This window comes from Onthophagus taurus, chromosome 1 (assembly GCF_036711975.1).
Source record: "Onthophagus taurus isolate NC chromosome 1, IU_Otau_3.0, whole genome shotgun sequence".
NCBI classification, from domain to species: Eukaryota; Metazoa; Arthropoda; class Insecta; order Coleoptera; family Scarabaeidae; genus Onthophagus; species Onthophagus taurus.
In genome coordinates, this window is record NC_091966.1 from 6,567,885 (window position 1) to 6,594,486 (window position 26,602).

The 26,602-nt window shown below is 32.4% G+C and overlaps 2 protein-coding genes across 4 annotated transcripts; both read left to right on the forward strand.

Annotated features, from left to right (window-relative positions):
* The first annotated feature begins 252 nt into the window (after positions 1-252).
* Positions 253-5,853, forward strand: LOC111418589 (uncharacterized). Of its 2 annotated transcripts, none has more exons than XM_023051142.2 (3): positions 253-648; positions 4,801-5,343; positions 5,398-5,853. In XM_023051142.2, the coding sequence occupies exons 1-3, from the start codon at positions 631-633 to the stop codon at positions 5,620-5,622; spliced, it is 786 nt and encodes a 261-aa protein (XP_022906910.2). In that variant the 5' UTR covers positions 253-630; the 3' UTR covers positions 5,623-5,853. The 2 variants fall into 2 exon arrangements, with proteins under 2 accessions (XP_022906910.2, XP_022906899.2); XM_023051131.2 differs by lacking the exon at positions 253-648 and adding an exon at positions 1,081-1,238.
* Positions 5,854-10,488: 4,635 nt separating this feature from the next.
* Positions 10,489-24,403, forward strand: LOC111418494 (Eps15 homology domain containing protein-binding protein 1). Of its 2 annotated transcripts, XM_023051042.2 has the most exons (13): positions 10,489-10,637; positions 11,041-11,159; positions 11,217-11,424; positions 16,001-16,182; positions 16,236-16,444; positions 16,505-16,946; positions 17,006-17,321; positions 17,375-17,878; positions 18,021-18,119; positions 23,347-23,655; positions 23,717-23,934; positions 23,995-24,183; positions 24,244-24,403. In XM_023051042.2, the coding sequence occupies exons 2-13, from the start codon at positions 11,056-11,058 to the stop codon at positions 24,320-24,322; spliced, it is 2,859 nt and encodes a 952-aa protein (XP_022906810.1). In that variant the 5' UTR covers positions 10,489-10,637; positions 11,041-11,055; the 3' UTR covers positions 24,323-24,403. The 2 variants fall into 2 exon arrangements, with proteins under 2 accessions (XP_022906810.1, XP_022906817.1); XM_023051049.2 differs by lacking the exon at positions 18,021-18,119.
* The last annotated feature ends 2,199 nt before the right edge of the window (positions 24,404-26,602 follow it).

The window sequence follows — 26,602 nt, forward strand, 5'->3', positions numbered from 1 at the left end:
CTTATATGTTGTGGGAGATTGTCACAACCCTTACCATATTTGACTGAAAACACTTTTGTAGTCAATTAACGTTCACTTAATGAGTCTCTACGTGTAATGATAAAGTAATAATTCTTGTGGGTGCAGCGTCAACCTACGATCTATAAATCATTTTGGTTTGTGTTGACGGAGTATTACAAAATTGTTTCATAAGATCACTTCTTTCCAGATATACTTTGTAAGAAGTAATAAGTTTAGTTTTGTAATAAAACAACAATTTCCTTTTTTAATAGTTTCAATACAAAAGCTTTTCTATGACTTTTCCTATTGTGAAGTGTAGAGAGTGGATAAACGATGTTGTTTGTTGTGGTAAAGACTAAAGTATTCGGTTATAAGTCATTGGATTCGTTTGTGGGTGTCTCCAAAGTGGAAGGTTCTTGGGTAGGGGAAGTTACAAAATTACGATTTTCAACAAACCAACAATCTGGCTTGCAATTAAAACAAGGCCTTTCGGTGCGCCGCTAATTTGTAATAATTGACACCCACCTCTAAGGCTTTAAAAGAAACTATATATACTCGCCCATGGTCGGAAAAACTCAATAGACCGTGCGTTTCTGTGATACCTGTGCGAAAGAAACGTGTTCTCTTTATATGTTGGATAACATGAAGGTAACAAATTTGTTTATTTTTACTAAAAAGATTTGATTATAACCATTAAATGATAAAACGTAAAAGGAAATTAGAAGCTACTGAAATATTAAAACAACAAATTAGATAATTACTAACTATTAAAGTTTTCAAGACTTGAAAGTTTTTAATCAGTTTTTTGACTTTAATTAAAGAAATTTTTATCGATGAAATATGTTTAAGTGTAATTTTAAAGGTGAAAATTAATCGTTTTAGTTTCAAAATCGAGTAAATTCTGTTTACACACGATCGGACTATACTCCATACAATCACCTCTCTTAATGAACGCGCCAAGATCATGCAACTGAAATGTTAATTGACATCCTAGAAACGCTTTTCCCGTTGAGTAACCCTGACTTCCGTCGTAATCCGGCGGAAAACATAAATATAGATTGCATACGAGTATGAACAGCGACACTTTGTCTCAAAATTCTCACGTAAATCGGTAAAATTGTTTTCTGTCTCAAACACTTTGTATTCTCTTTGAAAGCGAAATTGTTTTCTATTTTCCAAGACTACTCAACTAAGAGAGTGTTATGACTGCTTTGAGGTCCAATATTGTTTTAAACAGAGTATGTATTGTATATTTTTATTATTATTTTTTTTTTATTACAAAATCGTGACATGAAAGAAATCTTTGAATTAGTTAAATTTAAGTAAATAATTTTTTATTTATAATTGGTTTATTAACTTAAGTACAATATTAACAATTATCACTTTAATTTCTTTAATCGTTTGTTTGACAACGTTATGGTAGACAACTTGCAATTAAATGCACAAATAATTTTTGAAATTACAAAACATAACTGTTAATAATGTTTTATATGTAAAAGTTGACAAAATGTGTGGATACAATCATTATTTGCAAGGAAAATTGTTATAAGGAAGCAAAGAAATGTAAATTCAATAATTGCTAAAACTAAAGTCATCACCAATAAATATAAAGATACTTTCGCTAAATTTAATCAAAATGTAAATTTCAATACCTATCAATTTTTTCATTCATAACTTTATTCTCTCATAAAATTATATAAAGACTTCTTTATTAGACCCATACCCGCCGAATTTGATTAGCCCACTTCCAAAATTACCGGCTTTATTTTTAAACAAATAGATTACAAACCATGCCATACCATAAAAGGTCTTGCATATGACATTTAGATTAATAATAATACTATTTATATATTAATAATATTATATAATTATTTAATATTAATAATAATTAATGATTATGCCCATCTCTCCCTGTCAAGACTTCTCACATACATGCGCCACATTAAATGATTTCAACCTCTATACAAAAATTTATAAAAATTGTTCAACCTAAAAACTTAAAACTTTGTATAACGCTCTTCTGCGTTGTATACTTCCTTGCCTTCTGTTCTGTCGCTAGTTATTTCTATTCCCAAAAATGTATACTTCCTATTTTATGCACTTAGCATTATTTAGGTCAAGGCCCTGCTGCTGTCCTTCCACATACATATACACCATTTTATGTATATTAAGTTCCATGCCTTATTCGCTGTATTCCTCTATGAGTTTCCTGATAACATATTCCATATCTTGCTGGTTCTGTGCGATAAGTATTTGATCGTCGACGAAACATATTGTCTAGATGATGTCATTTAACGAAATATCCATGCTTTTACATTTTATTTTCCACTATTTTAGTGCTTCCTCTAGATATATTTTGAACAATGTCGTGGATAAGCAACACACCTGCTTTAATGATGTGGAAACCATTCTATGTTGTTTTCATGAGTATCAAAATCATTTTAATGAAAAATGAATGATTTAGTATAACTAGGTAGCCGAGGTCGCTTGCGGCTGAGGCGCAACTAAGTTGAGGTTGCTTGTGCCTTATGAGCTATAATGGTACAATATATAAAAACACAATACCACAATACTTTGACCAGCCAGGATTATTTTATCATAAACCAGCAAGTACGCAAAGAAGTTTATGCATCCATTCCCATAAGTTTTCTGTACTTGGTTCTCCTTTTATACTCAATCCTCCATAAGACTCTTAAAACTATCAAGATGGGTACACATTTCCTCGCCTCAATTCCAACGTAATGGATAAACCGAAATCATTTGCCACACATACGTTTCTGCAACACAGCGTCCTTTACCATCAAAGCAAAGGCGTTATGTGTTAGTTCTAACCCAATTTGTCAAATCATCCTTTATTAAAACAGGTGTATAGTTACAAAGTGAGGTTGATTTGAGTAATATGAGAGACTATGTAGACAATACTGTAGGCTAGAGTAAATTTATCTGCCCTTTCTTAAACCTTTCATCGAAGAGACACACACACAAGTCCAAGTTTCCTCCGTCGTCACGGTCCACAGAATACCTAAGCGTAATTACAAGCTCATCGAGTGAAAGTAACCCAACCTCTTCGTGTATCAACTTGCAACGATTTGCTACATGAACCCTAGATAGCAACCATATCTAAAGATGTTTTTGCAACATATCGGAAGGGATACGTCTCCCACTATGTATATTTGCGAAGTTTTTTCATGTTCGCCGATGTGACACAGTATATCATTTCATCATGATCCAGTTCTGATCAGAACATTGTAGTTTATCTGCTCATGAGCTTTTAAATACAATTGATGGAGGTCTCTAGATTGGTTGAGATAAACCTCATTTATGACCTACTCGATTACCAGATTTAAATGTAATAGATTTTTTTCAAAAGAGTTATTTGAAGACAGAAATTTTTAGAAGATTTTAAAAATATGAGACTTGATAGGTGTGATGCAATTAGAAACATATCTGGTGTTTTATTACGAGCTCGGGAGTCAATGAGGAGAATAGTAGGATGTGAAGTAGTTGCTTAATTCCTCACTTCCCACTAATTAATAGAAATGAAGAAAAAATAATCTGATTAAATGTCCCAGTGGAAAAGCACATCGCAATAAAGGAGCAAAAAAAAAGAAAAAAAATGCAACTTAAGAGCACAGTGGTCACAAGAGAAGGAGAAAGTGGTGTCTGAGGACTCTTGAAGAAAAACGCAAAAAAAAATTATGTATTTTGGCAACCAAGCGGCTGAGAACGCTTATATCATGCACTGGTTTGCTTTGACATTAAGTTAAATTGGTTTAGAGTCAAGAGAACATTGTAATGGGTTAAGTTAGCATGTTGGGTAGCTTTATTTTAATTTTCATTACTTTAATATTAGCTTGGGATGTATTCAGTAAACTTTGGAATTGGATTACTTCGTGATAATGGTCACTTCTTGTTGGAGATTGCTTGGAATGTTGGATTACTTGAAATTTAAAATTTTGATTACATTGGAAATATGTCTCGTTGATTTTGAGTTGTATAGCTTTGTGGCAAAGCTGTTGGAAGGTTGGATTCAGTCACTTTGGGGTTGGATGGCATACTTTAAGTTTTGGAGTTAAATTTGCTTACTTACCCAACCCAACCCAACTTAACCACTAGTAAATTTTGAATCACAATTAGTTGAATTGGGTTGCTTTATTGATTGGCATGTTTCGACGTTGACATACTTTGGAGTAGGATTGGCTTCCTTCTCAGTTAAATTATATTATGGTTAAGATACTTTAGGACGTGGGGCTTTAACTCTGTTGTTTTGCATTTGGACTAGGTTGGTTTAAAAAAGTACAAGCAATCTTCCATTGAAGAAATAATGTAAGAATTTCAGGTTATCAAACAACCCATAATCGCCGAGGGCGATTCTTCTGTTATAAAAGAAAAAGTAACGAAGAATAAAGAGAGCTACGACAACAATAAATGCTTCCATATAAATCGGAAATAGAAATTCTTCCAGAAAGCTAAAAGTTAAAAGTATTTTAAGTATGAAATTTCTATTTTCTAACTCTACGAAATTCAAGAGATTTATGACTACGTTCAAGTCCAATAACTTTTTAAACAGAAATACTTCGTATTATATTTGTTTTTTATTTTTCTTTTTGATGGTTACAAGGTCATAACAATGAAAGAGAAACACATCGGTTACGCTTAATTGTAAATCGTTTTTTGTTTTCGCTCTATGAATAATGTAGTGTAGTACACTTGTAAACTCGTTCGTGGCCGTAGTAATTAAATATAATTATGACTCAAGTTTAACTATAGGGAATTAATGCGGGTAATTTACATTTTCAGGTCACTCTACTTTTGTCGGTGATTTCTTTGGTGTCACTTGCGTCTGCCAAGCGATTTACCAGAAGTGGTTTCTATTCCACTCCGAACACCCAATACATTCAACCGCTTAATAATGGATATTATTCTTCGCAACCTGGTTACGAATTTGTGGGGAGCACACCATCACCTCCGATAAAACCAATTTATGAACCACACGTTCCAATCACTCCGGTTTATCATCAATCAACGATTAGCACAACTCCACTACCAATTTTATCGACGCCTTCGACACCTTATAGCGAGGATTACGATAATTATATTTCAATTACCGAATCGACACGTCCAAAATATTTTGGAACTAATCAATTTACTAATCAAGCTTCTTACGTAAATCCGGTTGTAGATCCCGTTGTTGTGAATCCACATATTAATTCTCAAATTGCCAGTTTTTCATCTCCAGGTCATTCTGGATTTGGTTCAAATTCATATCCAGCTTATAATCTAAATAGATACGTTCCCCATTACGCCGGTAATGCTGCAGCTTATAATGGAATTTACAATTATGTAAGAATCAAATTAATTTTTTAAATAATTTGTACTTTTTTAACTTATTTTTAGGCGCCAGCTTTTTATAAATATCAATACGCAGTGAAAGCACCTGAATACGGTGTAGATTTTGGTCATCATGAAGCAAGACAAGGTGATGTGACTCAAGGAAGTTATCATGTTCTCTTACCTGATGGTCGTTTGCAAATTGTCGAATACACGGCTGACTCAACGGGATATCATCCGAGAATAAGATACGTACATGTGGGCGCGGCCGGACTAAATGGATATTATTAATGGATTATTATTATGCAATTAGTTCCATACGCTTACGTGCATGACGAATTATGATAAACGATGTGCATTTACGAAAGAAATTTTTTTAAAAAATACTTACAAAGATACTTTTTATACGAAAAATGTTACAGTGTATTTATATTACATTATGTAAGTTAATAGAAAAGTAATTATATGTTAAAACAAATTTAATGTAAATATTGCTATAAATAAATATCAAGATTGTTTTTATTACGATGGTCTTTGTAAACAATAAAAGTTGTTTTATTATGATAATTTTCTCCTACTATGTCTCTTAAGGGGGGAAATATATTTAGAACCTTAAAAAAACTTTGCAAAAAGCTAAGGCAACTCGATCGGATCATTTTATTGAAGCATATAATACAAAAACATAATAATAATAACTTATTGTTTCCCAGAAGGTTACAATTTATATTAAGTACAATACTTACAACTTATAATTCTATAATGCTTATCATTAACCAGCCTCTCCCTGTCACTCTACGTCTCCTCGCTGCCACCACCTCCTCTATTCATCTCATTCCCTTCGCCCTCTCCCCCAGCACCTGCCTCTAATCCATGTACTCTTCCCTCAACTAAACTCCACCAGCAGATAAAGACTTCAAGCATTCCCCATATAGTCTGCACTTCCTCTCCTCATCCTCCATCCAATATATATTGGCCCTTTCTTCATTGCCACACAGTGTTGTTAAATACCTGGGTATTTATTTTCAAGGGTAAATTTCCTGGATATATACCCGGGGGTATTTACCCAAGATGGGTATTTAGAGGTATTTATAAAATTTAATTTAAATTGAGTTGATGGCAGTTTTGCAAGCACTTCAAGAATGCAGAGTCGATTATCGATATACCAAACTTATTTATAGCATCTACAAGAATGCTACAATGACGGAAAAATTGCATGAAAGTACTGAAGAGAGTAGAAGTAGTAAAGTACTGATTGTGAGTAAAACAAGGCGATACAATGTTGAACCCAAATTGCTCCTCACAGTCCTCAGAGTGCATTTAAACAACTGGATTAGACCCAAAAAGGCATAAACATTAATTGCAAATGCTTACATAATTTTCCCTACGCGGCCGATATAGTTCTTATATCGTATAACCTTGGAGAGATTAAACTATTGCTGAACGACTTAAAGGAGATGTGTGCAAGAGTCGGGCTAAATATCAACGAGGAGACATCAAAATTTATGATCAATCTTGTTCCCAGCTCTAACATCAACATTGTGAATAATGAGATTGAGAGGGTTGACAGTTATGTATATCTTGGATATGAGGTTCGTGTATCGAGAGATAATCAAACAAGCGAACTAAACAGAAGGATCACACTCGTATGGGAAACTTAGAGACATCTTCAAGAGAAAAGGTTAACATTAACGATAGTCACTGCCAAGAGGGTTCAAGTAACGCAAAGATAGATGGAGAGGTCGATCCTGGGTCTAACTCTGAGGGACTACATTCGAAATGAAGACCTATGAAGAAAAACCGGCGTAAATGATGTGGTCAACATTGTGGCAAAGCTTAAGTGGATCTGGGCTGGTTATGTCGCGCGAATGAAGAATGAGCCGTGGACAAAACGGTTCGTTGAGTGGAGACCGCGAGCGAACAAACGAAGTAGACGTCAAAAGAATGACCAACAATTGGATTCAGACGGCATAGAATAGAATCGAATGGAACAGAATAGGGGAGGTCTATGTCCAACAATGGACGCAGAGGGCTGCTTGATGGTAATAATCATAATAACTTGATCTAATCTAAATTACGACAGATTCGTCTCATGATAATACGTCTTGGATTGTTGACAATTCCTCGTCTTCAACGTTCTTATCGTCTTCCTCTTCATTTTTTTTGGAATCTGATATATTTTTACTCGTATCACTTTTATACCCACTGTTTGGGTATTTACCCTGGGCCGGGGTAACTACCCGGATAAATATCCATTTTAGAAATACCTACCCGTCGAGTATTTACTCAGCGCCCATCACTGTTGCCACATCTAAACCTGGCTACCAACCTTCTCCCCTCCTCATCCCCCTCCATCATCAGGTTCTTTGGTAGCCAATCCGTTATAATTTCGGCATATTTTGGGTACAAAAACATATACTGGCAATTTATAAAGATCTACCACAAGATAACTGGCTAGTTAGATGTTTGGGAAGTCACACTCAGAATGCTAATGAAAGATTCAACTCGACGATTTGGTGATTGACCCCAAAGTACCTACACTCAGACTTGAAAATAGTAGAAATTTCTGTTTTTATTGCGGCTAGCTTGTTTAAGGAACGACACTTAAAAAATAATGAATTTATTGTCATTGGCAAGCAAGCCAAAATATACGCCGATAAAATGAATGAACACCGATATAACGAATCGCTGTCCATAAAAGCTCGGAAAGCATAGAAAGAACAGTGAGCGATGGAAAGTTCATTTTATGAAGAAACAGAAGGTCTATTGTATGGTCCTCCAATTGTTTAGTTTACAGCTAAGGAATGCTAGGAAAGGTAAGTTTTGTTTACAAATGTCAATTAACCCAAGAAATAATGTCAATCATCCCGAAAAAGAATGATGAGTAAGATTAGTTTTCTTCTGTTTTCACACCCATTTGAACTTTAATGCTGCTACGAGCAAGTCCTAAAATATTACCGGGTTTGACAATGGCGATGTTAATAAACAACTTAGCGTAGGCGAAGTCTCTCTTCAGGTCACAGTCCAATCCTATGTTTGGCTATCGCAAATGATATATCATCTGCTGGCTCTGGCCCCACAAACTCTTTAACGCTGCCCTCTCGTGCTAGCTTATCTGCCGTTTCATTGTCAGCAACCCCAGAGTGACCCCAGATCAGAGAAACTCTGTTATCACAACTCAGTAAAGTTGATTGAAATGTCAGTTATGTGAAGGAAGGTTGGGTAAGATTAGTTTTCATTTGTGATGTCAATTATACCGTGAAAGAAGATCGGGTAAGGCTAGTTTTCTTTTGTAATGTTAATTATACCATCAAGCAATGTTGAGTATGGTCAGTTTTCTTATTTTTGGACTGTTATCCCACAAAAAGAGTTGGATGCAGTTTGTATGATGTATAACTCTGTGTTTAATGGTTTGAGTCCATCAAGATGTTGCGAATATTTCGAGATTATTAAGCTTTTTCAAAAATTACATGCAATATGAAAGGGATTTTTAACATTTATTTGTGAAACACCTAGATTACTTAACTATCACCCTGTTTCCAAGAATTTTTAAAAAACTTCGCAGCTTCTCCTGACGATGCTTCTACAGGTTTTTTAAAAAAATTTGCATTTATCCCACTTAGGTGCATGTGGATATTAAAAATTTTCCAAAATTCTCTAATACTTTATAATTTCTACTAAATTTCCACACTCCAGCAGATTTCTTAGATCTAATTACATGTATCACAACTTGCAGAATATTTCCAACAATTTTAAAAGATCTCCAACAGGTTTTTAAAGATTTTAATTTATTCAAGATAAATAGTTAAAAAATCCTAGATTTCAAAAATGTTCTGAGTACACCAAGATTTTCTAGAATATTTTGGGGATTTTTTTGTACACTTCTACTATGATAGCATATTTCCAAGGAGTAGCTACAGATTTCTGGGATTTATTGAAGATAGGTCTAGATTTACAAGGATTTTTGCAGTATTTCCAACAATACTTAGATGATAACACCAAATTTCACGAGTTTTCTAAAATCACCAATAGATTTGGATGATTTTCAAGTATTATTGCTTTAAAACTCCAAGAGTTTTAGGCATTCATTTTGGATCCACCTTAATCATCAAAGATTTTTAATCTATTTTCAAGAATTTCTGGAAAATATATCCCAGCATATTTTCAGGGATTTGGAGAATTGACAAGCATTTGAGAGGATTCTGAAAACCGCAGGGTTAAACACGAATGTTTCCAGTTCTAGGTGTAGTGTTAATCCTAGTTTTACTTCAATAAAAATATACAAAAACGTAGCGCTGAATAACGACATAACCTATATCTAACAATAGCACTAGAACTAATACTAGATCTAGAACTAGAAACATTCGGGTTTAGCTGCCTTAAGAAAATTACAGTTAAACTCGAATGTTTCTAGTTCTAAGTCAAATGTTAGTTCTAGTTTTAATTCTATAAAAATAAACAACCTAACGCTAAATAAGTCCTAAAACTTGAATTAACACTAACACTAGAACTAACACTAAACTTAGAACTGGAAATATCCTGGTTTAGCCGTCTTAAGAGACGCACGGCTAAACCAGAATGCTTCTAGTGTTAGTTCTAGTTTTAGTTCAATAAAAATGTACAACAACCTAACGCTGAATAACAATTAAAACTACAACTAACACAAAACCTAGAACTAGAAATATATAAATTATCATAAAAAGACTTTATACTAACAATAAGTGATATATTCTTTATTCGTTTCCTTAATCGATTTCGATTTTAAAAATCATCTTCAGAAGGAGGCAAGTCAATTTATCGAACATGAAACATTAATGAACAATTATTAACATTATTAAAACTAAACTAGAAATTACCCACGTTACAAACTTATTACTATGTAGTGAGTTTTACTCCCTGAAGAAGATTCAATATCATATCGAAATATTGGAATGATTAATTGATTGTCATTATTTAATCCATTATCTTATCCTAAAATAACTTTTTACACGTTACTAACGGGACAAACAAATATCTCCTGCTATACTTATTTTTTAGATAATCATATTTTATTTAATTTAATTTGAATTTGTACGTTTTAAACAGCGCCATCTATGAGTGACATATCGGAACCTAATATTATTTATGTTGTTTACTAGATGGAGTTAGTACTTTAGTTGCATCGTTTGACAGCTTGAAACACTTGTGATTGCATCTGTCAAGTCGCTTTTCATCGAATCCGCATTACATCTTGTAAATCTTTATTAATTCCTCGATAAAAAATAAATGACGCAGTTTATCATGTGCTGAGTGATTACATGTAAATTAAGGTACGTTTAAGTGTAACCGAAATGCTCCCCCAACCGTTTAATTCGATCACCCTGCCCCAAAACCCGATTTGTAACCGACAAGGTTAATTTATTATTGAAATGTCACTGGTCTTTATTTACACCAAGTGTTCTTCGGTACCCTTCGTCGTTTTTTCAACATCACGCGTGTTTGTTTATGTTACAACTCGACCAAACTAGAACATCCTATCTTTTTTGTTACTTCTTCAATAACTTCCTGTGATAGACCACCGACAACTGATTATGGTTAACTTATCTCTTTAAATGGGAAACACAGAACAAATTTGGATGTGCCGTTATTTTTTAGTGTACTTCCTCGACGGACGTGAGTTTTGTTGTTAATAAAAGTGTGTTTCTTTTTTTTTTTTGGGTTTGGTTTGAAAAGGTGTAGTGGAAAATTATGGGATCAGTTTGGAAAAGGTTACAGAGAGTGAATAAGAAAGCTGCTAAGTTTCAATTCACCGTCTCATATCATCAGTTATCCTTGGAGTTTACCCCCAAATGGTAAGTAAAACTTTCTTTTTATTTAGAAAAATATTTTTAGGAATTATTTTATTTAAGGGAACCACATAAATTATCTTTAGTATGGGCTAGAAGGTCTAGAAGGGTTGTCTCTCAACCCATGAAATGGGAACCTACTTTAGAAACACCTTACAAAGCTCTCGTCGTTTGGTCTTTACCTGAAAATAAACAGGTTGATGTTACATTATTTAGAGATCCTAGAACGAGAGTTTTAGAAGATAAAGATTGGAGTTTTATTATTGAAGATGTAAGTTCATGTAAAGGTATAATTCTGTGACTTCAAATTCCTCATTAATTCATATAAAACTTGAGTTGAGAAACTGGTTTATTTAGAGAAAATAAAATGTCCTTGTATAAAAAATTTCTACAAATTTATATTCTTAAAAATGTTTAAAATTCTTTAGCACATAGTCAACCCGGTTCTCTTATTTAATCAAACCTTTGTGATGATTTCACAGAAATTTTTGAACTTTTGGATAAAGATTAAAGTACAATAAACATTTAAGTTTGTCTTGCATAAATAAAGTTATACTGATAAAATAATAAATAAAAATTATCTTTTAAAATAAACTCTAACTTAAGCCAATGTTCAGAATCAACAAGGACAGCTATATTTATTTTATATATTGATAAAACTTGTGCAAACATTTATTTCCAATATTCCAATTGTGTTGGTAAATACACTATAACCTTCCAACAGTTTTCTTGTTGGTTGTAATAGTTTATTATAGTCTTAAAGTTATATTAAACTTTCTAGGTTGAGTTATTGTTTATGCATTTTTTTACACACATGAATAATTTATTTTAAATAATTGAAATGTTTAGTTTGTCGAGGTGGACGATATTTTTAGATTCAATGTTTTATTTTCTAATGAAACTTATTCCTCAATTGATGTATTTAGGAATTGAGTGAATAATAAAGTTACTTATTTATAAAATAGGCAAGCACTTAATATAAAAATGAGTGTAGTTAATGATAAGAAATCTTTTTGCAACAAGTTTTATTAATTGTTGATAAAACAATAGATATCAGCACTGTGGAGAGAATTGCATTTGCATCATTATACCTAATTGTATTGTAAAAAAAAAGTTATAAAACGATATCATAACAACAATACTATTGTACAATTGAATATGATGACATATTGGGCCAATTATATTTTAAGTTTGTTCACTACTGAGGAAACCGTTTGTAGTAATTCGAAAGTCGAGTTAATTAGAGCCAAATAAGTATTTTTATTCGCTTATTCGAAACATAATGAAAATAGAATTATGCTATTTTTCGTATATTTGAATTTAGGTCTTGGTTTTCTCACAAAAATATTCTGGCGTTTTTATAGGCCACTAATAGACTGACAACATTTGTAAAAGTTGATTTATTCTGATTATGCAATGTAATTAAAATTTTGCATCTGAATGTTTATTATAATTATAACAGGTTATACCATACTTGATTAATTTATCTCAATTTAAAGTGCCAATTTGATTTGATTGAAATTTTAATTGCATTGATATAATAAATCAGATATGTGTTCAGATAAATTTCCACTTCCTGCCAAATGGAAGAAATTATGTATACAGGTTGTTCAAAAAGTTCTCATATATTTTTTTAGATATTTCAACAGCAAAAATTATTTCCATGGGCTTCAATACATTTTTTTACTCGTTTATCTCGTCCCAGAACCGTTTTGAGCACTTCTACGATGGCTCTATCGTCATCCTGAGGTTTTTTGCTCTAAGATGACGGAGTATGTCATTCGGTTGAGATCTGGTGAATTAGGCTGCCAAACGTCTTCGCCCCAAAAGCTGAGAAACAGCTCTTTGCAAATGGCGATTGTCGAATTAACCGAATGTGACGGCGCCCAATCTTGCTAACGAATGAATACCTCCTGAGCAAATTGTTCCGCCGCCCATGACTTCAGAATGCCATCGTTTTTCCTTCTTGAATAGTTGACGTTCGTTCTGATTGTTGCGGAACGGCTCAACCGTGAAAATCTTTTCATTAGTGAAGAGAACTTTTAATAGACGAGCGCTAGCGATCAGGCGAGTCATTTGGCGGGAATTTTCCAATATTTTCAGCTTCATTGTATTGTTGAGGAAGTTTGAAACTTTTTTCTGACGATGTTCCAAGTGCTACCGATACGGTTAGTTAGTAGACGATTAGTTAGCAGACGGTTAGTTAACAGACGGTTAGTTAGCAGACGTTTAGTTAGCAGACGTTTAGTTAGCAGACGGTTAAATAAATGCCTGCTACGAGACAATATTTAGGAACTATTTCATTTTTGAGTGCGCCGGTTAATAAACTTGTCTAGAAGAGTTGTTATAGTTTTTGGTCAAATGTCACACCAAGATCTCTAATATGAGGTACTCTCGACATGGCTGCGCCCCCAAGACCATAGTTGTATTTAATTAAGTTCAATTTTCTTGTGAAAGAAATTATTGAACATTTGCTCAAATTGAGCGTAATGAGTAATGAGGTTCGAGTCACAGTACAGTTGTAAAGCGTCAACATCACGCTGCAACCCCGAGCAATCCAGAGGTAAATACGCGTAAATAATTTCAGATCACCAGCACACATTAAGCAGTGAGAGTGTTTCAAAACAGCAAATATATCCCAAATACCCAAGTGCCCTGCAGTACACCTGAAGGCACTGAAAAAGAACTAGATCTATGTCCTTTGATTAACACTATCTGAGTTCTTCCGCGCATTTAGGAGGCTAACCATCTAACTAAGTAGCCATCGATACCAAACTGTTCAAGTTTTGAAATTAACAGATTATGGTCAACTCGGTCGAACACCTTGTTGAAGTCTGTGTAAATAGCGTTTACTTGTATAGATTCATCCATAGAGCGTAATAAGTAATTGCTATCTTCCAACAAGTTGGTCTCTACCCGCGAAGAAACCGTGTTGTCTGAAATCGATTTGGTTTTTGACCAGGAAAAATAATCTTTCGTATATAAGTTTTTCAAGTACTTTGCTAAATATCGATAATAATGATATAGGTCTATAGTTAATAACTTTGCTACGATCCAGTACGATCGCCAGACTTAAATATTGGAAGAACATGTGCCTGCTTTCAGATACGCGGAAAAACTCTGGACTTAAATGATTTATTATAGAGCTGCATTAGCGGAAATGATAATGAGATAGAACAGTGCGGATGTTTCATCTGCCCCAGGCCCCTTCTTATCGTCAACGCTACTCAATGCCTCCTCAACGTTTGGTTACTCAAAATACATCACACCGGTAGCAGAACCATTAGAGAATGACAAGTAAGTTGCAAACAGTGAACAAACAGCTTGGACACTGGAGGCAATCGTGCTGTTATACGAAACAGAGGTAGGAATATCGTAACCATGTTGTTTCCTCTGCCTAACAAATGACCAAAAACATCTAGCGTTGGAAGAAATATTAGGTTCAGAACGGTGAACATAACGCTTGTAATCGTGATCGATTAGAAACTTTGCCCGACCCCTCAGCATGGAAAGTATAAAGTAATCAACATGCTAACGATAACGTCATATCGACATACAAGATGTTTATGTTTTCGTCTATACTTTTGTTATTTAGTTTTGATTCTTTTAGTCCCTACAGGTTCAAATTTTCTTAGCTGATTTCATAAATGAACGTGTCCATAAATAATTTGGTCGATATCACTCCATCACAGTTACTTCTTCCAGCATTACAGTCCTCTGGGGTTTTTGGGTTGCTTCACGATATGATGCCTTTCCAATCTGTCAAACACTGCATGCTTCCAGTTTCCTACAACAAGCGTCTTATCATCCTGTTTGGTCTTTGTATAATGTCTTGCATTCTTCTTCTATTCTATCTTATTCCTTCTGTTGTACCTCTAATCTTTGTCTAATTTTTTTCCTTCTTTCATCGCCTCCCAATGCTCCTACATTTAATTTTTTGCTGTTTTCTGCATTTTTTTCATTTATTGAAGCAATCCTGTGTCGTGCCAAAGACACACCTTGGTAGTTCGCACATCGTTTATTGAAGCCCATCTCTTAGATATTAAGACGTGGTCCATTCGGTTGCAATCATCTGTTCCTGGGATTATCTATGTTCTCTTGTGGATTTTTTGTGTGAAAAACAGGTTTTGACGGTTTTGAGGTTACAAGCTAGTCTCATACCATTGTCAATAGTTTTATCATGGATCCTTTGTTTACACATCACATAAGGAATGGAGTATATATTCTCCATTCCTAGTTGAGCATTAGTATCCTCCACAACAATAATGTTTACAATCACTTTTTGGTAGGGCGTCGTAAACAGTTTAGAGATCTTTATGGAACTGCTACACTACAACTAGATTTTGACATGATAGTGTGGTAAAGCCCTGAGTACTTAATAATCTAATTTGGCTACGATCCACAATAATTAATTAATTTAGGGATTCACAACAAATACAATTTTCTTCATTTTACGAGAACACTCAGAAATTAATACAAAAAGGACGACGAAATAAGAATACTTATTTATTGGCTAATTTCCTAATAATTTTTATAATTCCACATAATAAATATTTTATAACTCAGTTAATAATTTTGAATTCAACTTTATATTTGGCCAATGATGAAACAAATCATATATATTTAATGATTTGAAATGATTATCTTAATGTTAAACATCCTTACTCATTAGTTTAAGTCTGAGGCCACGTATTTTTCAATGTGCTGTTCATTGATCCTAACAATTTGTTCTGATAAATTATCAGTTTAAATATGACTCAATGTTATCTTCGTTGTTATAAAAACTTTTATTGTCCTTAATAAAATGTAGAATATTTATATTGTAAACAATAAATATTTATAATTAGGTTTCTCCAACTGGAAAAAGACGACCCCTCGCAGTGTCCCATCTTAATATGGGTACCTATGCTAGTGGGGACGCAAAACAACACAAACTACAATTACCGTTTAAACCGATGACAAAGAAAATTGTTTCGGCTAAATTAGATTGTACGTTATCGTGCGTGCTATTAAAAGAAGGAAAAGCGACGTAAGAAATTTCGTTAAATTTTTTCTTTGAAATCTTATAAACAAGGATTTTAGGGATGAAGATATGCAATCTATAGCATCCCTTATGTCGGAAGGTTACGGAGATAATACAGATATTGCTCCTTTAGATGATGTTGATGAAGATTACTCACAAAGTGATTCAATGAGTTCAATGAAAAATACTTTAAACGAAGTTACTCAGCATCTTCAAAAGATGACTGATAGTTTATCTGGGTCGGATATGGCTAGTACGCCTATAAGTAGTAAGGAAATCATTTAAATAAAATTATTCCATTAATTTTCTTGTTAATGATTCTTTTTAGTAAGTAGTATTCAATCATTTCCGAAAGATGATAAGACTCCAACAGCCGAAGTGATTTCTCCAATTGCCGAACAACCAATAATTTTACCGTCCTGTAGTGTTCCCCCACCGAAACGAAGCGACTTCCATGAACCGGAAACCGACATTTATTCGGAGATGTGTTCCGAAAAATTAGATAACCTTGACAAGTTACAAGAAGAGACTGATCATAGTTTTATTGCTCCGACGAGGCCAAAGAGTATGAACTTGAATTTAAAACCATTAGATTTGAAAAATAACGAAATTAAAACTCAAAAATTAACTACACCCGGACAAGATTTATTGGAATGGTGTAAAGATATGACTAAGGATTATGCTGGAGTTAAAGTTACGAATTTAACAACTAGTTGGAGAAATGGAATGGCTTTCTGCGCTTTGATACATCATTTTAAACCAGATCTTATGTTTGTTTTCTTTTTTTTTTTAATTAATAGTAATTAATTTAATAATTAATAAATTGTAGTGATTTTGGCTCCCTTTCACCGCACGATGTGAAAGGAAATTGTCGAAAAGCTTTTGATGCTGCAGCTAAATTGGGAATACCCAGAGTAATTGAGCCGACTGATATGGATATGTTAGCAGTTCCAGATAAATTGGCCGTCATGACATATTTATATCAATTGAGAGCTCATTTCACAGGTCATCAATTGGAGATAAAACAAATTGGAAAAACTGCTGATGAAAGCAATTACGTTATAGGCAAATTTAGTACTGATATGGATTCCGCCACTATGCATTTATTTGGAAAGGAAATATTAAATTTAAGAAAAACAAAAAATGTATAATAAAAAAATCAATTAATAATTTTTATTAATTTCCTTATTTTTTTTAGCAAAATAAAAGTGGTGAACAAGAAAAAGAAATAAACAACAAAGAAAATAACATTAACCACGAACCAAATACGCCAAAATTAAGATTACCACTTGTTACTAATAATAATGAACCACTAGAATTTCCTAAAGAAAAGGAGAAATCTCCGACAATGGTTAAAGATGTTAAAGATATTATATTAAATAGTTCAAAGAATATTATTGGGAAAGTTTTATCTCCGAAAATTACTCAAAACGAAAAAAAGCCAGAACCAAAACCTGAAAAACCGTTTTTGATGACGCGTGGTGAATGGTACGATCCGTTCGATTCGGTCGCTGAAGATATTATTAGCGAAGAAGATATTATTAGTACCTCAGTTACTCCCATAGATAATAACAAATCGTTAAATACTAAAGTCCCAGAAATGAATGGTGCAGATAGTACGGATGATAATAATAAAAAAGTCCAACAAGTAGAGAGTAAGAAAAACGACATCAACAAAAACGATTTACCCAAACCGAATCAGGTATGAAAAACATTAAAATTTTTTGGTTTTCAATTTTGGGTTTTTCTTTGTTTGCTAGGCTTTCGTTTTATGCTTGGTTTGTCATCGTAGTAAATTCGGTTTATTTCTTTTCTTTTTATGTTTTTGATCGTGTGCGGTGCAGCAAATTATAAATAGGCATAATGAGCAACGGGAAAGGGCCCAACAGCTTTTGGAGCAAGTCGGGAAACGGGACAGTTCTACTACTACGTCACCTACAAGGGTATGACCATTTCCCAATTTGTTGTTCTTCACTTTTAGCAAAATTTATTTATTTGTTATCGTTGTGCTTATTTATGTTCATTAAAATGATTAAAAAAGAAATTCAAGTATTAAATTAAGGCTTAAAATTATTTTCAAAAAAATTTAATACAACACTTTAGTAGAACTAACTTAATTATAATATTTCTATGCTTTTTAAACTTTTATTTAATGTAGAATCTCACCTGTTCGTTTCACAAATTGTTTGATTCTTCACCACTTTTGTTGAGGTATTTATTTATTTAGTGTACTTTCTTGCAGTGTTTTTATTTGATGTAGATTGTAGATTATTGGGTGTGATGTTTGATTATTGAGTTAAATAGTTGTTTAACCCATTTGCATTATAGGTCAGATATTTATCACCAAAGCGCATTTATGCTACAACATATATACATGTTTTCAATAAGGAGCGAAATAGAATATTTTAATTGAACTAAAACTAGAACTAACACTAGACCTAGAACTAGAAATATTCTAGTTCTATGTCTAGTGTTAGTTCTAGTTTTAATAATTATTCAGCGCTAGGTTGTTGTAGGTTGTCTGCTTTGGATGTCCCTTTGCTGCTGGTAGAACGATGATGTCTGTTTATTTTTTGATCGTCCGCGAATGTATTACAATTATAATTTATTAACATGTATACAGAGTGACCGGCACATAAACGTGAACATTGAAATGCATTATTATAGAGCTCATTTGCAATTGAGTAAGCCAAATATGCCTTATACAAAGTTGAATAGTTTAGGAACTATTTAAATTTTTGGGTTTTTATACATTTTCAAATCATACTCTTACAAATATTGGAATTTAGAGATTAATAATAGTTTTTCTGGCAACATATCGACTTCTCTGGATAGACTACACACTAACACACATTTTAAGTTGAAAAATATTTTGAATATTTCGATTGTTTAAAACTACAGGAAAAGAATTTTAAGTTAATTTTTAAACAAACTGGTTTTCAATAATACATTTGGCGTACAAATTATGTTAAAAACTTCTTGTTTTATAACCTTTCAAATGAGGTATTAAGCAGGGCTAAATCTCTTTCCAATTAGCTAATAATACAATAAGGATTGGCGCTTCAAAACCGATTACGCCTAGTATTTATTTTAACTTATAGGAATTAAAAAACGCTAATTCATGAATACAATAAATCATGAGGTTGATTTATATCAAAAAATGTATATTCAATCATTGATTAAATAACTATTTTATGGGATGTTAATAAAACTGAGATTATTCCAGTACATACTTTATTGGAAATAAAAATAACTTTCTTTTAAAAAACCATAAAAATTAAGCAATTTTATGTGTCACATTATCATTAACGAAAAGAAAGTAAACAAAGGTATGTAACGCATTGTCTAATTGAAGGGCTTATTGCTAGAACGTGATAAGCCACTAAAATTTTAATAAAATCAACTTCAAAAGATTAGAATAATATTAAAATGTCTATGGTGAAAATTTTACCCTGAAAATTACTGTATTAAAATTATACTTTACTCTAGCCTAGGGAACATAATAGGAAATTAAAAATTGAACACCAGTAGTTAGTTGCTCTCAGGGAGAGGAAAAATTTATGGTCTACTGGAGGTATGTATCGCAATAAAGACTTTACATTATCTAACTTTTTTTTGAAAATTTTTAGAGGTTCGTTATATTTTTCCTTGAGCCTTCCTCTCTTTTTAATGGTAATTTCATCATAAGTTCCATTAACTGAGTGTTTTATAAAGAATGATTTTGGAGCATCTACTTTAAAATGAAAAGAATAGATTCCCGAAAAGTCTAATTTTTCACCTTTGTCAGTGCGTACATTTTTTGATATATTAGATAGCAACGGTTCTAGATTCATGAAATCGTTTTGTTGCATAATCGTGACCACAAATGGATATTTTTTTTACTTTCTTCTATAACTTTTTCCTACCTTTCTGGTGAATAGATCTGTGGTGCACATTTTGTATGCCTTTTAAGCATAGCCAGAGAGACATAATGACCCAATTTTTCTTTTAACGATTAACTCGTCAAAAGAAAAATCCGTAAATAGGCAGTTATCCGTAAATATTACAAGATCACATATACACCAGGTATAATATTTTTGAAAAATTTTATTAAAATGGACCCTTCCGTATCCGCTGCTTTTTTGGCCTTTTCTTCTGTCCACAAATACAGAAAATCCTGTTTGTTAGTGCAGTCATGAACACCCAGATTATAAAGCTAAATCTTTCGGCAGTAAAAAGCTGGTCTTGCGGCAGTGGCGGACTAAGGCTAAAGCGGGTCCGATGCAACATTGTAATTCCGGGCCTATTTTTCAGTCATGACCAAAGCTCGGATATTTCCGTACCGTCTCAGTAGCGTCGCTAGCGCAGAACAGTTGTGGTTTTAAAGAAAATATTAACTTTAATATGTTCTTTCCCATTGGATCTTATTTCATGTTCTGAAATTTCATCATGAAATAGTTTTTGTATTTTCTGCCGTTTTTTATCATTAGTACATGCAATATCTTTAATTTTTTCTGCTTCTTTTTCTAAATTGTAAAAAAAATTCTAAAATTATCTTCTAATCTAAAACTATCAATGAATCATATTATATTAAAACTGCTGTATTTAGGGATTCGTCTTTTTGTTGAAGAGTCTTGTTTGAAGCATCTATTCTCTTTAAATCTTTTCCCATATAGTAAGTAACAGTACATACTCAAATGTATCAAGTTTTTTATGTAAATCTGCAGCTTTCGACCTTGTTAATGGTTTTTCATCTTTGAGGAAAAATGACGTAAAGAATGTTTAATTTCTTCATAATTATCCTTTAAGGATTTCACAGCATCTGAACGAGCAGATCACCTGGTGTCATAAATAGGTTTGATACTCAAGTGTTTGCTTTTACAAAATTTTTGTAATGCATTCCACCTATGTGTAGAACTTGAAAAAAATACGTACAATTGCTGAACGATATTGAAAAAAGTACAGAAAGAAATTCATCACATATTTTAGATGATAAATAATTTATAGTACCGGTGCCGTTTTTTTGCATTTTTTTTCATTTATAATTTGTTTGTCAAGTTCATTGTCAATGCGTCCGATAATTTTAGATATTGTTATAAAAATTAAAATAATAAATGCCTTTATAATAATAATAAATGCCTTTATTAGAAAATAAGCTTAATTGTACAGAAAAAAACATACAAAAGAAAAAAGGCGAGTTCCAGCTTGTACTAGTTAGTACAGCTGCTCTAACTAACCTAAGAAACAAAAAAAGAAGTTAATGAAGTTAATGTGGTCATTGGAGTTTTCATGCTTTTACAATTTTTTATGTAAATCATTCGTCCCTTTTGTCATTAGCGTTGTTTGTTTGGAAAATAATTTACAGACGTAACAGTACAATAAGTTGTTGGTTTCAGTATAAGCGAACCAATCTCTTTTAACTTTTTCCTTGCTATTAATTGTTCTGAAGAAGGAGGCAATAGTTAATTTTCTTGTGATTTGTTTTGACCCTTCGTTGCATCGAATAGAAGATGACTCCAAAAATTTCTTTATAGATTTCGGTGGATTTTTTATATAATACTCTCGCATGGCGTCTGTTAAGTATTCTCGCTCTGGCCATAATGCAATACCGTTTACAAAACTCTTAGGTTCATCATTACTTTGAGGTGATTTTAAATTTATATTTTCTCCTTTTATTTCATCTTCCCAAACGAAATTGCTTGGTTTTTTCTGCTGGCCTTTTTGCAGAATACTTTCGGACGCAAATGATGTATCTGGAGGTTGAGCAAGTGAAATTTGTGATAATGATGACGATTGTTGTAATTGTTCCATCTACAGTTAAAAATTTGGGTGGACCTGCGGTTAGTTTCGGGATAGGCATCACCAGTTGCAGGTCGAATGAAATAACACACTTTTCTTCTTTTTGTCTGCTTTTGTCTTATATTCTTCTACTTCGCTTTTTAATAAGCTTTGTGTTGCAGCCGCTCTATTTTTGTGCAAATTTTACTGCGTTTTTAGTTCCTGTAATTCCTTCTGATTGTTTTTACAAGCTACTGTACTGTTAAATATTTTCAAATTAAAAACGTCGCAAGTTTTGCAAGTGTCTGATTTAGGTAATTTAAATCCAATATTAAATTCCATACAAAAATATTTTTCGATAGGCACTTTCTTTAATAGTATTTTTACCTTGCTCTTGACACCAAGGAACATAAAATCCGTATATGTTCTTGAACTGATTGTTTTTGGTGTTCATTCAACTGATTCGGTCGATTACTGTGCTTCCCTCTCTTATCTTTACCTGCGGCTTGATCCTGCCACGAGAGGATTGAAGACCATGAACACTCATTAATTCGATTTTGCTAAGCCTTATGTTTCCCATGAACAGTCACGAAATATTTAGCGTTAAAGTGTCTGCTCACGAAAAACCAGTTTGTTCAAGAATTAACTTAAGTCACGAAACATTTTTTCCTGTATTAAATATTTTTCGACTTAAAACAAAAGTCGAAAAAACAAAAAGAAGTCGATATGTTGCCAAAGAAACAACTATTAATCTCTAAATTACAATATTTGTAGGAGTATGTACTGGAAATGTACATAAACCAAAAGATTGAAATAATTCCTAAACTATTCAACTTTATATAAGGCATATTTGGCTTAATAAATTGCAAATGAGCTCTATAATAATGCATTTCGATATTGACGATGATATTTGTGATATAGGCCACTTTATCATTTCTTCTGAATGATGCAAATGGGTTGAGTAAGTGTGATTTCGTAATAGTTTGGGCTATTTTAAAAATGTTTGATGCATTTAATTTTTATTGATGCAGATGTAAACATTTTGTTTCAATTGACAAAACTAAATCAAACATTAATTAGATATTTACAACGCCATATCATTAAAAAAGAATAAAATATCTGAAAAGAAATTTCAGTAATTTTATGATCTTGAATCAAACAAAGTGATTATCAAATAATTACAGCCATAACAACCGAAGAATAAATTAGATTTATTTAACAACGAAATCTAAATATATTTTTAGTTATAAACCCAAGAAGAAAGTGAGATTTAAACACTTAAACCAATCAAACTTCGGTTAAATAATTATTATCAATGATCTGCATTGATAAAATTTTAGTACTATAATAATTTGAATCAAGAATTATTAAATAATACCATAAAAATCAATAATAATATCTAATCATTTTTAGCAACAAACTGAAGAAGAAAGACAAGCTCAATTACTTGAAAGAGCTCGTAAATTAATAGCGGAAGCTCGAAAGAGTTCCACCCCAACAACAGAAATAATATCAATAAATATGGATACAGAAGACAAATTGAAAAAATTAACTGAAGATTTATCCCTATTAGAAAAAGAGGTGTGCGATATGAGACAAAACGGAACAACACCTCCAAAATCACCTAGTCCACAAAATTCTGACGATATCTCCGATAGTTCTAGTCTAAACAGAGAAAAAGTTACCCCGGATAAGTTACCAGATGATTTGGGTTTCGCTCAAGTAATTAAAAATAATTTTTCTCTTTAATTCTTATACATTTATCTCTATTTTATCTATTTAGATGGGTATTGATGTTCATAATTATATTGAACAAGAATTAGAAGATTTAGAACGTGAACAAAGTGCCATTGATGATCAAGCGGCGAAGTTGGAGAAAGAACTTCGAGCTGTGATGGAGTCACCAGATAGCAACGTCGAAGAGGATTTGATGGCTCAATGGTTTACGCTTGTTAATAAAAAGAACGCTTTACTTAGGCGGCAAATGCAATTAAATATCTTGTACGCTGTGTTTTAATCTGTTTTATTTAAAATTTATTAAAATTATTTTTTCTTTTATAGAGAACAAGAAGGTGATTTAGAAAGGCGATATAAAATGTTAAACAAAGAACTCCAATTGAGTTTAGCCATTGAAGATTGGCGAAAAACGGATGAACAACGTGCCAGGGAAACGCATCTTCTTGAAGAATTGGTACAAATTGTGAATAAAAGGGATGAATTGGTACAGCATTTAGACAATCAGGAGAAGGCGTAAGTTTTTTTTGATGATACAAATTTTAATTATATTAATTTGACTTTATTTATGAATAGGATTGAAGAGGATGATAGAATAGAAAAAGATCTATCCCATATTGATCTTCAGCCAAAAGAAAAGTGTGTCATACAGTAAAGTTCAACAAATTATACATATAATTTCATCTCCTTTAACAAAAAAAAGACGTAGCTTTAATTTATTATACTCGTAGCTTAAGTGGCTCTTTTATTTTTTTAATAATTTATTTTAACTGGTTTGTTCTTCGCCATTTTTAGTCATCAATTAATGTTAATGAAATTAGTAATAACTAAGCAAAAACAAGGGTTAACTTCCATAATTTACTGTGACTAATCTCAGCAGTTTAGTACCTGTAAAGAGAAATTGTATATTGTAGTTGTTTAAGGGTTACACTTTTTGGGGTTTTGGTGTAGAAAGCTTCTTCATACTCCACTAATCTGAAATGAAGAGGAAATATCTAGTTGATCGTCAACTGTGGGGCATTTAATTATTTTCATTTTGACGCTTTTATTACAAATTAATTATTTATTTTGTTTCTTTGTTTTTTTTTTTGGGTTACTGGAGTATATTTCTTTTAAGATTTTCTCGAATACGCGAATAGTTTTGTACTTATTGTTTTTAGAAAAGCGGCGTTAGAAAAAAAGCGTTCCCGTTGCTGTTATTTATCCTGATTTCCTTCTCCAATAACTCCCCATGTTGTAATTTTCATTTTCGGGTATGTATCTTTTCAGTTTTAAAAATATTTTTGATACTAAAAATATATCTATGTAGTAGATATTTTGGTGCAATATGTTGGAAATATATTTAAAATAATAGTCAGTATGCTTCGAAACAAAAATAAACATAAAAGTGAAAAAAAGCAAGAGAACAGAAAAAAGTTGTTGCCTGAAATAATTTTTTATAGGTAACTTTATTTTTTATTGCTTAACTGTGATTTATTGCTATAGTAGTGGCAAACTAAAACGAATATAGATTTTTGCGTTCTCCAACAAATATTTGGTTGTATGTATATGAAACGCTGGTTGATTATAGTAATAATAACTCCTCTAAGTAGTAGAACAGATATTTTTTTACTGTAACATATTAGCACTTTGATTAAGTTGTACTTGTATATTTGTTTGTTTTAATTTATAAAGGATCGTATGTGATGGGTGTGTAGAAGCAGAATTTTTTCGTGGAGCATATTGTAGGTTGAAAGTTGCAAAAAGTTGCATAATATTTATTGGTTGTAAACTATTTCAGTGTATAATTTTTAATTATTGTACTAGGATGTAGCAAAAAACTATTTATGTATTGTAAATAATCCGTGTAATTGATTAATGATGCTAATAATAATAATTAAAAAAATGAATCACGTCCAATTTAGTTGTTCATCTTTCTTTTATCCTTTCTCAATAATACCCATTTAATTATTAGCACTATCTTTGATTTTTTTTATTCTCCATTTTTATCAACAAAAAATACTATATACGTAATAGAAGACAAACTTCCCAAAAATAAAATACTTACACAAGAACCACAGAAACAGAACCTTATTGTAATAACTTTAAAGATTTCAGAGCATAAAGGACCTAACCGGTTTATTCTGTCATTTCATACATTCTATTTGAGTTTTAAAACTACTTTGATTGATACCTAATATTGCAGCATTAACCATGCATTATCAATTATGTATTACACTGCTATGAATTCTTAATTACACGTACCTTTGAGTGTCCTGAAAATAATACGTTATAACGTTCTGAAACTGACCGCGTGAGCAACGACTAACAGTTGAGCCACAGGTAACGAGATCATGCTTCAAAAAGTTACAAACAAGATACAAGCAACCACAGAAGAATACCTTCAGGTTTCAGAATCTTGGTACTGTTGGCAAAAGGCAAATGCAGATAACACTTAATCATTCTTACACAATTACAGGTTGTCGAGGTGGTTCTGACTGCAATAAAACCCTGTTATAAGACTTTAGCAGTGATAATTTATTGGAACGTTATGTAAGCGAATTTATAACAATAAAAATATCAATCATAATATCACCAAAAGAATATGGATGCAAGTATATGTATTGTATAATGAGGGAACAAGAAATATTTTGCAAATATTCGAAATTGACATCAATGTGGAAGAATGAGGTTGACATAAAAAAAGATCCGTGATATGGCTCAGGAATTATAACTTATAAAGGAAAAGTAGCGGAGTTCAAAAAAGCGGTCGTCACAGAAAACGAGAAACGTGGAGGAAATTTTGTGAGGAAGTTTCCTCCTGCAGCAAAGTTTCTCGGGTAAATCGGGTTCTGACTTCAGACCCAGAACGACGAATTGGGTTACTAAAAAAGGCTGATGGTTCTTATACCGACAACCTTTTGGAGAGTCTGCATCTATTAATGGAGGTGCATTT